Raw genomic sequence first — 12136 nt, 5'->3', positions numbered from 1 at the left:
CGGAATTGGGGCGAAAAACGGGGATTTTGGGAAAAATGGGAATGGGGAATGGCCCTGGAGAGCTGCACCTGGATGGGCGAAAACGGGATTTGGGAAAAATGGATAGGAGGGAATGGCCCTGGGAGAACTGCACCGGATTGGGGCGAAAAACGGGGATTTTGGGAAAAATGGGAATGGGGAATGGCCCTGGGAGAGCTGCACCCGGAATTGGGGCGAAAAACGGGGATTTTGGGAAAAATGGGGAAAACTGGGGAAAAACTAGGGAAAAATGGGAAAAAAATGGGGGGAAAATGGGGAAAATGGAGCAAAACCCAGGAAAAATGGGAGGAATGGGGGAACTGGGAGTTACTGGGGTTACTGGGAGGGCACTGGGGGTTACTGGGGGCACTGGAGGTTACTGGGAGGGCACTGGGCGTTACTGGGGTTACTGGGAGGGCACTGGGAGGGCACTGGGAGGGCACTGGGGGTTACTGGGAGGGCACTGGGCGTTACTGGGGTTACTGGGAGGGCACTGGGGTTACTGGGAGGAATGGGGAAACTGGGAGTTACTGGGGTTACTGGGAGGGCACTGGGGGTTACTGGGAGGGCACTGGGCGTTACTGGGGTTACTGGGAGGGCACTGGGGTTACTGGGAGGGCAGTGGGAGGTTACTGGTTTATACTGGTTTGTACTGGTGAGGCCTTGACCCCAGCCCAGACCTGGAGTTCCTGGAGGTGCTGACCGAGGGCCTGGGGCCGGTGCTGCTGGTCAGGGACGGCGACGGGGACGGAGACCAGTGCTCCCAGTATGGAACTGGGAATGGGACTGGGGAGCCCTGAGAGACCAGCAAGGCCCAGTGCTCCCAGTATGGAACTGGGAATGGGACTGGGGAGACTGGGGAGCCCTGAGAGACCAGTGCTCCCAGTATGGGACTGGGACTGAGACCAGTGCTCCCAGTATGGGACTGGGAATGGGACTGGGGAGCCCTGAGAGACCAGTGCTCCCAGTATGGGACTGGGAACGGCGATGGGGAGCCCTGAGAGACCAGTGCTCCCAGTATGGGACTGGGAACGGCGATGGGGAGCCCTGAGAGACCAGTGCTCCCAGTATGGGACTGGGACTGAGCCCAGTGCTCCCAGTATGGAACTGGGAATGGGACTGGGGAGCCCTGAGAGCCCAGTGCTCCCAGTATGGGACTGGGACTGAGACCAGTGCTCCCAGTATGGGACTGGGACTGAGACCAGTGCTCCCAGTATGGAACTGGGAATGGGACTGGGGAGCCCTGAGAGACCAGCAAGGCCCAGTGCTCCCAGTATGGGACTGGGAATGGGACTGGGAATGGTGATGGGGAGCCCTGAGAGCCCAGTGCTCCCAGTATGGAACTGGGAACGGGACTGGGAACGGCGATGGGGAGCCCTGAGAGACCAGCAAGGCCCAGTGCTCCCAGTATGGACTGGGAATGGGACTGGGAACGGTGATGGGGAGCCCTGAGAAACCAGTGCTCCCAGTATGGGACTGGGAACGGGGACCAGTGCCCTCCCAGTACTCCCAATTCCCTCCCAGTCTGGTCCCAATTCACTCCCAGTGCCCTCCCAGTTCACTCCCAGTGCTCCCAGTGCCCTCCCAGTGCTCCCAGTCCGGCCCCAGCCCTTTGCTGGTTTTTGCACTTTGATTTCACCAAAGATCCTCAATAAAATTACCCAAAATTGGAATTTTTTGGGGGGGAAAAGGAGCCGGAAGTTGCAGTTCTCGACCACGGGAGGGAATTCCAGGAAATTGGGAATTTCTGGGATTTTTGGGGATTTTTGGGAACTGGGGCTGGATCCACAATGGAAAATCCCAAAATGGAAATGGGGGGGAGGGAAACGAGGAAAAAATGGGGGGAAATAGGGGGAAAAATGAAAAAAAAATATGGGGAAAATAAAGGAAAAATAGGGGAAAATATGGGGAAAATAAAGGGAAAATAGGATAAAAATAGAAGGAAATAGAGGAAAAGTAGGAGACAAATCGGGGGAGGTAAATGGAGGAAAGATGGGGAAAATAAAGGAAAAATAGGAGAAAAATATGGGGGGGAAATTAGAAAATAAAAATAGGGGGAAAGAACAAAATAGGAGGAAAATGGGAGAAAATAGGGGGAAAATTGGAGAAAAATAAAGGAAAAATAGGAGAAAACTAGGAGGAAATAGAGGGAAAATGGGGAGAAAATAGGGGTAAATGAGGAAAAAATGGGGGAAATAGGGAAAAAAAGGGGGAATGGGAAAATTAGGGAGGAAACAATAAAAAATGAGTTTTATACTTTCTTGGGTTGGGGGGATTTTGGGGATCCCTGAGGGGATTTTGGGGCTCCCTGAGGGGATTTTGGGGATCCCTGTGGGATTTTTGGGCCTGGCAGATTTTGGGGGGGGGGGGTCCCTGAGGGGATTTTTGGGGGTACCTGAGGGGCTTTCAGAGATCCCTGAAGGGATTTTAGGGCTCCCTGTTTCCTGAGGGAAAACCCCACCTTTTTCAGGCAAAACCCCATCCCTGAGGCAAACGCCCCTTTTTCTGAGGAAAACCCTCCTTGTGTGAGGAAAAAAAACTCGAAACCTTTCTGATAAAAATCCCTTTTTTATTTTTCCTGAGGTAACATTACCCCCACATCGGTGCCGGGTTCTAGAGCCGCCCTCACGGCCTGAGGGAAAACCCCACCTTTTTCAGGCCCCATCCCTGAAGCAAACACCCCTTTTTCTGAGGAAAACCCTCCTTGTGTGAGGAAAAAAAACTCGAAACCTTTCTGATAAAAATCCCTTTTTATTTTTCCTGAGGTAACATTGCCCCCACATCGGTGCCGGGTTCTAGAGCCGCCCTCACGGCCTCGGGTTCTAGAGCCAGCCCGCCCTCGCAGCCGCCGGGTTCTAGAGCAGGCCCGGCGCCCGCGGGTTCTAGAGCCGCCCTCACGGCCTCGGGTTCTAGAGCCGGCCCGCCCTCCCTTGCGGTGCCGGGTTCTAAACCCCCGGTGCCGGGTTCTAGACGCCGCCGGCCCAGCCCATCTCGTCGGCCAGCTCCTCCTCGGCCGGCGGCCCCCGCAGCGGTTCCTCGTCGCTGTAGACGGCGGGCGTGGGCGCGGGCGGGCCGCGGCGCCGGGTCAGCAGGTCGGCGGCCGCGCTCTCCATCTCGTCCATGGTCATGTCGCACGCGTCCGCGATCTCGCGCTTGGCCACCGCCACGAACTTGGGGTCGCGGGCGAAGAGCCCCAAGCCCTCCGAGATCAGCACCTGGGGTGGTAGGGGGTGAGAGGGAGGCGTTGGGGGCGTGCCTGTGTCCCCCTGTGTCCTTGTCCTTACTCACTGCCTGTACCAAGCTGTGGGGTGTCCCCAGTGTCCCCCTCACTACTTCCACCAGACTGCCAGCTGAGTAATGTCACCCCATGTCCCCCCACTAATGACCTTCACCAGGCTGCTGGCTGAATAATGTCACCCCATGTTCCCACCATGTCCCCCCACTCACAGCCTCCACCAGGCTGTCAGCCAAGCCATGGGATGTCCCCAGTGTCCCCCCCACCCTGCCTCCACCAGGCTGTCGGCCGAATAATGTCACCCCATGTCCCACGAATGGCCACCCCCAGGCTGCCAGCTGAGCCATGTCCCTCTAGGTGCCCCCCATGTCCTCTCCGTGTCCCCCCACTCACAGCCTCCACCAGGCTGCCAGCAAGCAATGTCACCCCATGTCCCCCCCCGCTAACGGCTGTCACCAGATTGCTGGCTGAGCCATGTCCCTCCTAGGTGTCCCCCCCATGTCCCCCCCATGTCCCCACCATGTCCCCCACTCACAGCCTCCACCAAGCTGCCAGAGAGCAATGTCACCCATGTCCCCCCACCAATGGCTGTCACCAGATTGCTGGCCAAGCCATGTCCCTCCAGGTGTCCCCCATGTCCCCCCATGTCCCCCCACTCACAGCCTCCACCAGGCTGCCAGCGAGCAATGTCACCCCATGTCCCCCCCCTAATTGCTGTCACCAGATTGCTGACCAAGCCATGTCCCCCCATGTCCCCCACTCACAGCCTCCACCAGGCTGCCAGCGAGCAATGTCACCCCATGTCCCCCCACCAATGGCTGTCACCAGATTGCTGGCCAAGCCATGTCCCTCCAGGTGTCCCCCCCATGTCCCCACCATGTCCCCCACTCACAGCCTCCACCAGGCTGCCAGCGAGCAATGTCACCCCATGTCCCCCCACCAATGGCTGTCACCAGATTGCTGGCCAAGCCATGTCCCTCCAGGTGTCCCCCCCATGTCCCCCCCATGTCCCCCACTCACAGCCTCCACCAGGCTGTCGGCCGAGCCCCGGGCCAGGGCCTCGTGGGGCCCGCAGGGTCGCAGGCGGAGCGGCGCGGGGGGGTACCAGCGGTTGAGGGGGGGCAGGCTGCCGCCCGCCGCCGCCGCCGCCGGTGCCCCCTCCACCAGGATCAGCGGCGCGTACAGAACGTGCCCGCGGGCCGGGGCCGCCCAGGCCTGCGAGGAGCCCCCCAAGCGCCAGGTCTCGGAGCTGCCGTAGCCCTGGGGGAGGGAGGAGGTCAGTGCGGGGGTGACACTGTCAGAGTGTGTCCCGTCCGTCCCCCCGCAGCGTCTGTCTGTCCCACATCCAGCAGTACCTGCGGGCGGGCGGGACCGGGCGGGCCCGAGGGGTTGTAAGTGCCCGGGATGGGCTCGTCCTCGCAGCTACCCTGGCGCCGCAGGCACTGGATGGTGAAGGAGGGCTTCCGACCTGGGGGGCAGCGGGCAGGGTCAGAACCCGGCCGTGACCCTCCGGGAACCTGGGCAAGGTCACCCACGCTAGCCCGGGACCCTCCGGGATACCGGGGGACACCGGGCAAGGTCACCTCCCCGGCCAGAGTCACCCCCTCGGCCAGGGACCCTCCGGGATACCGGGCAGGGTCACCCACCCTGGCCAGGGACCCTCCGGGATACCGGGAAGGGTCAGCCCCACCCTGGTCAGGGACCCTCCAGGGCACCTGTGGGCACGGGGAGGGGTCACCCCCACCGATCAGGACCCTTCCTGGGCCACTGAGGGTCACCACCCTCCCCATCGGGGCACCACGGAGGGTCATCTGCCCCCACCATCAGCCCCAGGGACCTCCCGGGGCTACCGGGGAACCGTCTCGGATCACGGGGGTCTCACTGGAGGCCCCGGCCCTATTTTTGCCCCCCGGTCCCACCGTACCCGCGGGGGTGGGGGGCAGGAGCCGCCGCCGTTTCAGCTGCTGCCCCTCGCGAGCGCCGCTGCCGAACGCGAAGTGCCGGGGGGGCAGCGGCAGAGACCCCCCCCGGGGCAGCTCCGCCGCCCAGCGCGGGGGTCCCGGTGCCCTGGGGGGTAAAAGGAGGGGGTGTCAGTCGGGGCTGGGAACATCCCCTGGGGTGACAGGATCACCCCCTCCCAAAACAGGTCCCTCCAGTGCCCCCTCCCCAATTCCAAACACCCCTCGCCTTTCGGGGGTCCCGGCAGCTGGCACTGGGACTGACAGGACCCCCCTCCCCTCCCCAGCTGCAGGGACCCCTCCAGAGGGGTTCTCCCCCCCCCAACAAGGGACTCGGGGGTCGCGGTACCTGTCCCCGACCCAGCGGCGCCGGGCCGGTGCTGAGCTCTCCAGCTCCTCGTCGTGGCTGACGTCCCCCGGGTCCCCTCCCGGCTCCTCCACATCCTCGGCCGGGCCTTCCTCGTCCTGGTCCCCCCCGTCGGAGCTCCGCCTGTGCACAGGGCCGTGGGCACCCCCCGTGCTTCCCGGGGAACCCCTGCCCGGTGTCGGGGTGTCCCCAGCCCCCCCTCCCCGTACCTGCCGCCAGGGCGGGGGGCTCCCCCGTGGGAGGGGGGCGCGGGGTCCTCCCCTTCGGTGGGCGCGGGGCTGGGGATGGGGGGCGGCTCCGAGAGCAGGGGGGAGCCGGGGGCGGAGCCGTAGAGGGTCTCGGGGGCCTGCGGAGAGAGGGGATCGGTGGGTGCGGCCACGGCCCAGGTGGGACATTCGGGGTGGATTTTGGACAGGTGTGGCCGGTGGGCGTGGCCATGGGACAGGTGGGACATTCGGAGTGGGTTTGGGGCAGGTGCGGCCTGTGGGCATGGCCAGGGTGGGACAGGTGAGGCCGGTGGGCGTGGCCAAGGGTAGGGTGTGGTCGGTGGGCGTGGCTCACTGCGTAGGTGAGCGGCTCCTCCGAAGGGGCGTCCCCGCCCTCGTCCCCCTCCAGGTCACTCAGTGCCCGGCGCATCTCAGGGCCCAGCGCCTGCAGCGTCTGCAGCCCGGCCTGGGGGGACACAGGAAGGTCACGAGGGTCACCTGGTGCCACCTGGTGACCCCCCCCCCAGCCCCGGGGGGTGTCGCACCTGCAGGGCACACTCGTTGCTGGGGCCTGCGTTGGCGCCCAGCATCCCCCGCTCCTTCCGCCGCCGGAACTTGCGGAAATAGTCCTGGATCAGGAAGGTGGCGTAGAACTTCCCGACGGTGACCTCCTCCTCTGGGGAACACGGGGGGGGTCAGGGGACAGCCGGGGGTCTGAGGGGACAGGGGAGGGGACACGGCCCTCACACACCCTCGGGCGGGGGGATGACCTCGTCCAGCAGCTTGGGCTTCGTCCTCTTCCAGATCTTCTTCACCACAGCCCGAAGCTCCTTGTTGGCCACATCCAGGTTCCCTACAGGGAGGGGGGGGACACACAGCCGTGACTGTCACCCCCTGCTGTCCCCCTGTCCCCTCCAGACCCTCCCAGCTCCTCACCTTCCGTCTTGATCTTGAGGGAGGTGCGGACCAGAGCGAAGAGCGTGGCGTTGAAGGTGACGGTGCCGTCCGAGTTGAGGGGCATGTTCATGGCCACCAGGCGCTGGGCAGGGGACGAAAGGGGGGGTGAATCTGGGTGGGTCCCCCCCCCCAGGAACACCCCAAATCCCCCCAAGGACCCCTCCCCAAACCTTGCAGGCCACACGGTGTGGGCAGAGCTTCCCAAAGCCCAGCGGGGGCTGGATCCGGCGCAGCAGCGTCACCACGTCCAGGTGCTTGATGCGGCCCCTGGGGAAGGGGCACAGGAGGTCACAGGTGACCTGACCACCTGTCCCCCACCTCCCAGCTGGGGACAAGGGGACAGTTACGCACTTGGCTGCGGGGTCGTACTCGGACCACACGCGCTTGAACTCGTCCAGGTGGTGCGGGCCCAGGATGGACCAGTCGCGGGTCAGGTAATCAAAGTTGTCCATGATCACAGCCACGAACAGGTTGATGATCTGGGGGGGGGGTCAAGGGGGGGTCAGGATGCCCACGGGGGTCCTGCGGGGCGTGGGGCAGGGCCCAGGGCTCACCAGGAAGGCGCAGAGCATGAAGAAGCTGATGAAGTAGGCGATGGCGAAGTTGCTGCCGCAGGTGAACTCCTCCCCCGGGCCCGCGTCCGACTCGGGGTCGCAGCGTTTGCCCGGCAGGCTGGCCAGCATGATCTCCTGCCACGCCTCCCCCGTGGCACACCTGCAGCCCATGGCACACCTGTACCTCTGGGACACACCTGTACTCATGGGGCACACACCTGGATCCCTGTGACACACCTGCATCCCATGGCACACACCTGTACCTCTGGGGCACACCTGCCACCCCTGTGACACACCTGTACCCTCCACAGGACACCTGCACCCCATGGCACACCTGTACCCCTGGGGCACACCTCTACCCCTGGGGCACACCTGTACTTATGGGGCACACCTGTACCCCTGGGGCACACACCTGTACCCTCCCACAGGACACCTGTACCCCTGGGGCACACACCTGTACCCTTATGGCACACCTGTAGCTCCATGGCACACCTGTACTCATGGGGCACACCTGTACCCCCGTGGCACACCTGCACCCCACGGCACACAGCTGTACCCCAGGTGCCCCAGAACCCCCTGCCAGACCCCCCCCAGACCCCTCAGGCCCCCATCCCCACCTGAAGAGCAGCAGCACAGCCTGGGGGAAGGTCTGGAAGTTGTTGTTGCGATTGATCTGGGTCCCGTCCTGCAGCGCCACCTTCCCGAAGGTCTGGGGGGGACAGAGAGGGGGCCTGGGTGGCCGGGGACACCCCTCAAACCCCCCACACCCCCCTCACCTCCCCCCGGGACCCCCCACCTCCCCCAGGCCCCTCACCTGCATCCCGATGACGGCGTAGATGAAGAAGATCATGGCGATGAGCAGAGCGACGTAGGGCAGGGCCTGGGGACAGAGCGGGGCTGAGGGGGTGCCGGGGGTCCCCCCCTCCACGTCCCCTGTCCCCCGTGTCCCCCAGCACGTCCCCCCCATCCCACCTGGAAGGATTTGACGAAGGTCCAGAGCAGGGTGCGGATGCCCTCGCCCTTGGAGAGCAGCTTCACCAAGCGCATCACGCGGAAGAGGCGGAAGAAGGTGATGGAGATGCGGGAGCTGTCCTCGGAGCTCTGCGGGGAGGGGGGGTCAGGGACACCCCAAAACCCCTGCAGAGACCCCCCCAAAAAATCCCCCAGCTGGGGACACCTGCCCGTACCTCACCAACGTGGCCCCCGTTCTGTGACAGGCAGGTGGGATGATGGAGATGGAGATGATGGAGATGGAGATGGAGATGGAAATGATGGAGATGGAGATGACGGAGGTGGAAATGATGGAGATGATGGAGGTGGAGATGATGGAGATGATGGAGATGACGGAGATGGAGATGATGGAGATGATGGAGTGGAAATTGTGGAGATGATGGAGACGGAGATGATGGAGATAGAAATAACAGAGATGATAGAGATGAAAATGACGGAGATGATGGAGATAGAAATGACAGAGATGATGGAGACAGACAGACGGACATGAGGACATGGACCAGGGAGAGACCCAGACATCCAGGACCACCCCAAAACACCAACCCTCCCCCGAGCCAGGGGACAAGGAGGGCCACTCACGTTGACCTCGGTGACGGCGATGTCCACCACGCTGCCCACCACGATGAGCGCATCGAAGGTGTTCCAGGCGTCGCAGAAGTAATGCTGGGGTGGGGGGGACGGCGGTGAGGACCCCCTGTCTGTGACCCCCCCCCTTGTGTCACCCCCTCCCCGTGCCACCCCTCGGGCGTACCCGGGGTTTGAAGGCGATGATCTTGAGCACCATCTCCACGGTGAAGAGCCCCGTGAACACCATGTTGAGCAGGTCCATCACGTAGTTGAAAGGCTTGGACTGCTCGTAGTGCTGGGGTGGGGACACACGTGGGGTCTGGCACTGTCCCCAAGGTGTCCCCCCTGTCCTGTCCCCCCAGGTGTGCCCCCACCTGCACGGCCAGGGCGATGGTGTTGAGCAGGATGAGGACGAACATGATGTACTCGAAGGCGGTGGAGTTGACCATGGCCCACACGCGGTACTGGGTGCGGTTCTTGGGGATGTAGCGGCGCAGCGGCTGCGCCTTCAGCGCGTACTCCACGCACTGCCGCTGGGGGGACAGCGTGGGGACAGCGTGGGGACATTGCCACCCCTCTACCATCCCTCTGCCATCCTACTGCCAACCCACGCACTGCCGCTGGGGGGACAGCGTGGGGACAGTGTGGGGACATTGCCACCCCTCTACCATCCCTCTGCCATCCCTCTGCCATCCCACAGCCACTCCACTCACTGCCGCTGGGGGGACAGGGAGGGGACAGTGTGGGGACAGTGTGGGGACACTGCTAACCCACTGCCACTCCACGCACTGCCGCTGGGGGGACGGGGGGGGACAGTGTGGGGACATGGCCACCCCTCTGCCACCCCTCTGCCATCCCACAGCCACTCCACGCACTGCCGCTGGGGGGACAGCGTGGGACATTGCCACCCCTCTACCCATCCTACTGCCACTCCACGCACTGCCGCTGGGGACGGGGGGCAGTGTGGGAGGCCCCTCTCTGCCACCCCTCTGCCTCCCCAGCCACTCCCGCACTGCGCTGGGGACGGGGGACGTGTGGGGACATGGCCACCCCTCTGCCACCCCTCTGCCATCCCACAGCCACTCCACGCACTGCCGCTGGGGGGACAGTGTGGGGACAGTGTGGGGACAGTGTGGGGACAGTGTGGGGACAGTACCACCTCATTGCCATCCCAATGCCACCCTACGCACTGCCGCTGGGGGGACAGCGTGGGGACAGCATGGGGACAGCGTGGGGACAGCGTTGGGACACTGCCATGCCACTGCCCCATGCACAGTGCTGCTGTGGGAACGTGGAGATGGCACGGGGACATGGGACTCTGCAGGGCCATGGGGACACCACAGGGTCACGGGGACACTGCAGAGCCATGGAGACAAGGTGACACCACAGAGGCAAGGGGACAGGGACAAGGGGACACCACAGGGCCATGGGGACACGGCAGGTCCATGGGGACAGGGCCAAGGGGACACCACAGGACCATAGGGACACTGCAGAGCCAAGGGGACACCACAGGACCACGGAGACAGGGCCAAGAGGACACGGCAGGTCCACGGGGACACCGCAGGGCCATGGGGACATGGCAGGTCCATGGGGACACCCCAGGGCCATGGGGACATGGCAGGTCCATGGGGACACCACAGGGTCATGGGGACACGGCAGGTCCATGGGGACACCACAGAGCCAAGGGGACACCACAGGACCATGGAGACAGGGCCAAGGGGACACGGCAGGGCCATGGGGACAGGGTCAACGGGGACACCGCAGAGCCATGGGGACATGGCAGGTCCATGGGGACAGGGTCAAGGGGACACCACAGGGCCATGGGGAAACGGCAGGTCCATGGGGACACTGCAGGGCCATGGGGACACCGCAGGACCATGGAGACAGGGCCAAGGGGACACGGCAGGTACACGGGGACATGGCAGGTCCATAGGGACAGAGCCAAGGGGACACCACAGGGCCATGGGGACACAGCAGGTCCACAGGGACACGGCAGGGCAATGGGGACACCACAGGGCAATGGGGACACCACAGGGTCATGGGGACACCACAGGACCACGGAGACAGGGCCATGGGGACACGGCAGGTCCATGGGGACATGGCAGGTCCATGGGGACAGGGTCAACGGGGACACCCCAGGACCCTGGAGACACGGCCAAGGGGACACGGCAGGGCCATGGGGACAGGGTCAACGGGGACACCGCAGAGCCATGGGGACACGGCAGGTCCATGGGGACACGGCAGGTCCACGGGGACAGGGCAGGGCCAGCGTGTCCCCAGACCTGGTTCTTGTCGAGCTCGCAGTTGCGGTACTCGCTCTCGCCCTGCGCGCGGAAGGTGATGATGACGAAGCCCACGAAGATGTTCATCATGAAGAAGGCGATGACGATGATGTAGACGATGAAGAAGATGGAGATCTCCACCCGGTAGTTGTAGATGGGGCCCTGGTTCTCGGCGTTGGCGTCGATGGCCTTGTACAGCAGCCTGGGGAGGGGGGGGACACGGTGATGGCGGTGTCCCCAAAGGGGTGGCGGTGTCCCCGTGCCCGCCCGCCCGCCCGCCTGTGGGGACTCACGCGGGCCACCCCTCGAAGGTGGACACGGTGAACAGGGCCATCATCCCCGCCAGGACGTTGTCGAAGTTGAAGTCGCTGTTGAGCCACAGACGCTCCCGGACCGAGGGGTGGGACACGTCCCCGTCCTTGTACACCAGGAATGTCCCCCTGGGATGGGGACATGGGGACAGCGAAGGTGAGACACCCCCCAGACACTGCCACCACTGAGGGGTGGGACACGTCCCCGTCCTTGTACACCGGGAATGTCCCCCCTGGGATGGGGACATGGGGACAGTGGACCTGGACACTGCCACCACTGAGGGGTGGGACACGTCCCCGTCCTTGTACACCAGGAATGTCCCCCTGGGATGGGGACAGGGGACAGCAAAGGTGAGACACCCCCTGGACACTGCCACCACTGAGGGGCCACAGGGACACCATGGGGACACAGGGATACCACGGGGTCACTGTGAGACCCCAGTGTGACAGTGCCACCAGCAGGGGGGGGTGGGACACCATGGGGTCACTGTGAGACCCCAGTGTGACAGTGCCACCAGCAGGAGGGGGGGGTGGGACACCATGGGGACACAGGGATACCACGGGGTCACTGTGAGACCCCAGTGTGACAGTGCCACCAGCAGGGGGGGTGTGGGACACCATGGGGACACAGAGATACCACGGGGTCACTGTGGGACCCCAGTGTGACAGT

The 12136-nt window shown here is 63.9% G+C and overlaps 1 protein-coding gene across 1 annotated transcript in view; it reads right to left on the bottom strand.

Annotated features, from left to right (window-relative positions):
• Positions 1-2984: 2984 nt before the first annotated feature.
• Positions 2985-12136, bottom strand: part of LOC103825105 (voltage-dependent L-type calcium channel subunit alpha-1F-like) — a 10580-nt gene continuing 1428 nt past the window's right edge. Inside the window, exons 2-23 of the mRNA XM_050984845.1 lie at positions 11449-11595; positions 11156-11357; positions 9248-9406; positions 9058-9168; positions 8886-8969; positions 8483-8503; positions 8268-8396; positions 8110-8175; positions 7913-8004; positions 7296-7455; positions 7093-7220; positions 6912-7008; positions 6721-6823; positions 6536-6637; positions 6330-6460; positions 6140-6250; positions 5788-5924; positions 5561-5701; positions 5178-5320; positions 4609-4721; positions 4274-4513; positions 2985-3233 (exon numbers count right to left, since the gene is read on the bottom strand). Coding sequence (XP_050840802.1) covers positions 2985-3233; positions 4274-4513; positions 4609-4721; positions 5178-5320; positions 5561-5701; positions 5788-5924; positions 6140-6250; positions 6330-6460; positions 6536-6637; positions 6721-6823; positions 6912-7008; positions 7093-7220; positions 7296-7455; positions 7913-8004; positions 8110-8175; positions 8268-8396; positions 8483-8503; positions 8886-8969; positions 9058-9168; positions 9248-9406; positions 11156-11357; positions 11449-11595 — 2866 coding nt within the window. The remainder of the gene's footprint in view (positions 3234-4273; positions 4514-4608; positions 4722-5177; positions 5321-5560; positions 5702-5787; positions 5925-6139; positions 6251-6329; positions 6461-6535; positions 6638-6720; positions 6824-6911; positions 7009-7092; positions 7221-7295; positions 7456-7912; positions 8005-8109; positions 8176-8267; positions 8397-8482; positions 8504-8885; positions 8970-9057; positions 9169-9247; positions 9407-11155; positions 11358-11448; positions 11596-12136) is intronic.

This window comes from Serinus canaria, chromosome 25 (genome assembly GCF_022539315.1).
Source record: "Serinus canaria isolate serCan28SL12 chromosome 25, serCan2020, whole genome shotgun sequence".
In the NCBI taxonomy this organism is placed as follows: domain Eukaryota; kingdom Metazoa; phylum Chordata; class Aves; order Passeriformes; family Fringillidae; genus Serinus; species Serinus canaria.
This window is presented reverse-complemented; position numbering and strand designations above follow the sequence as displayed.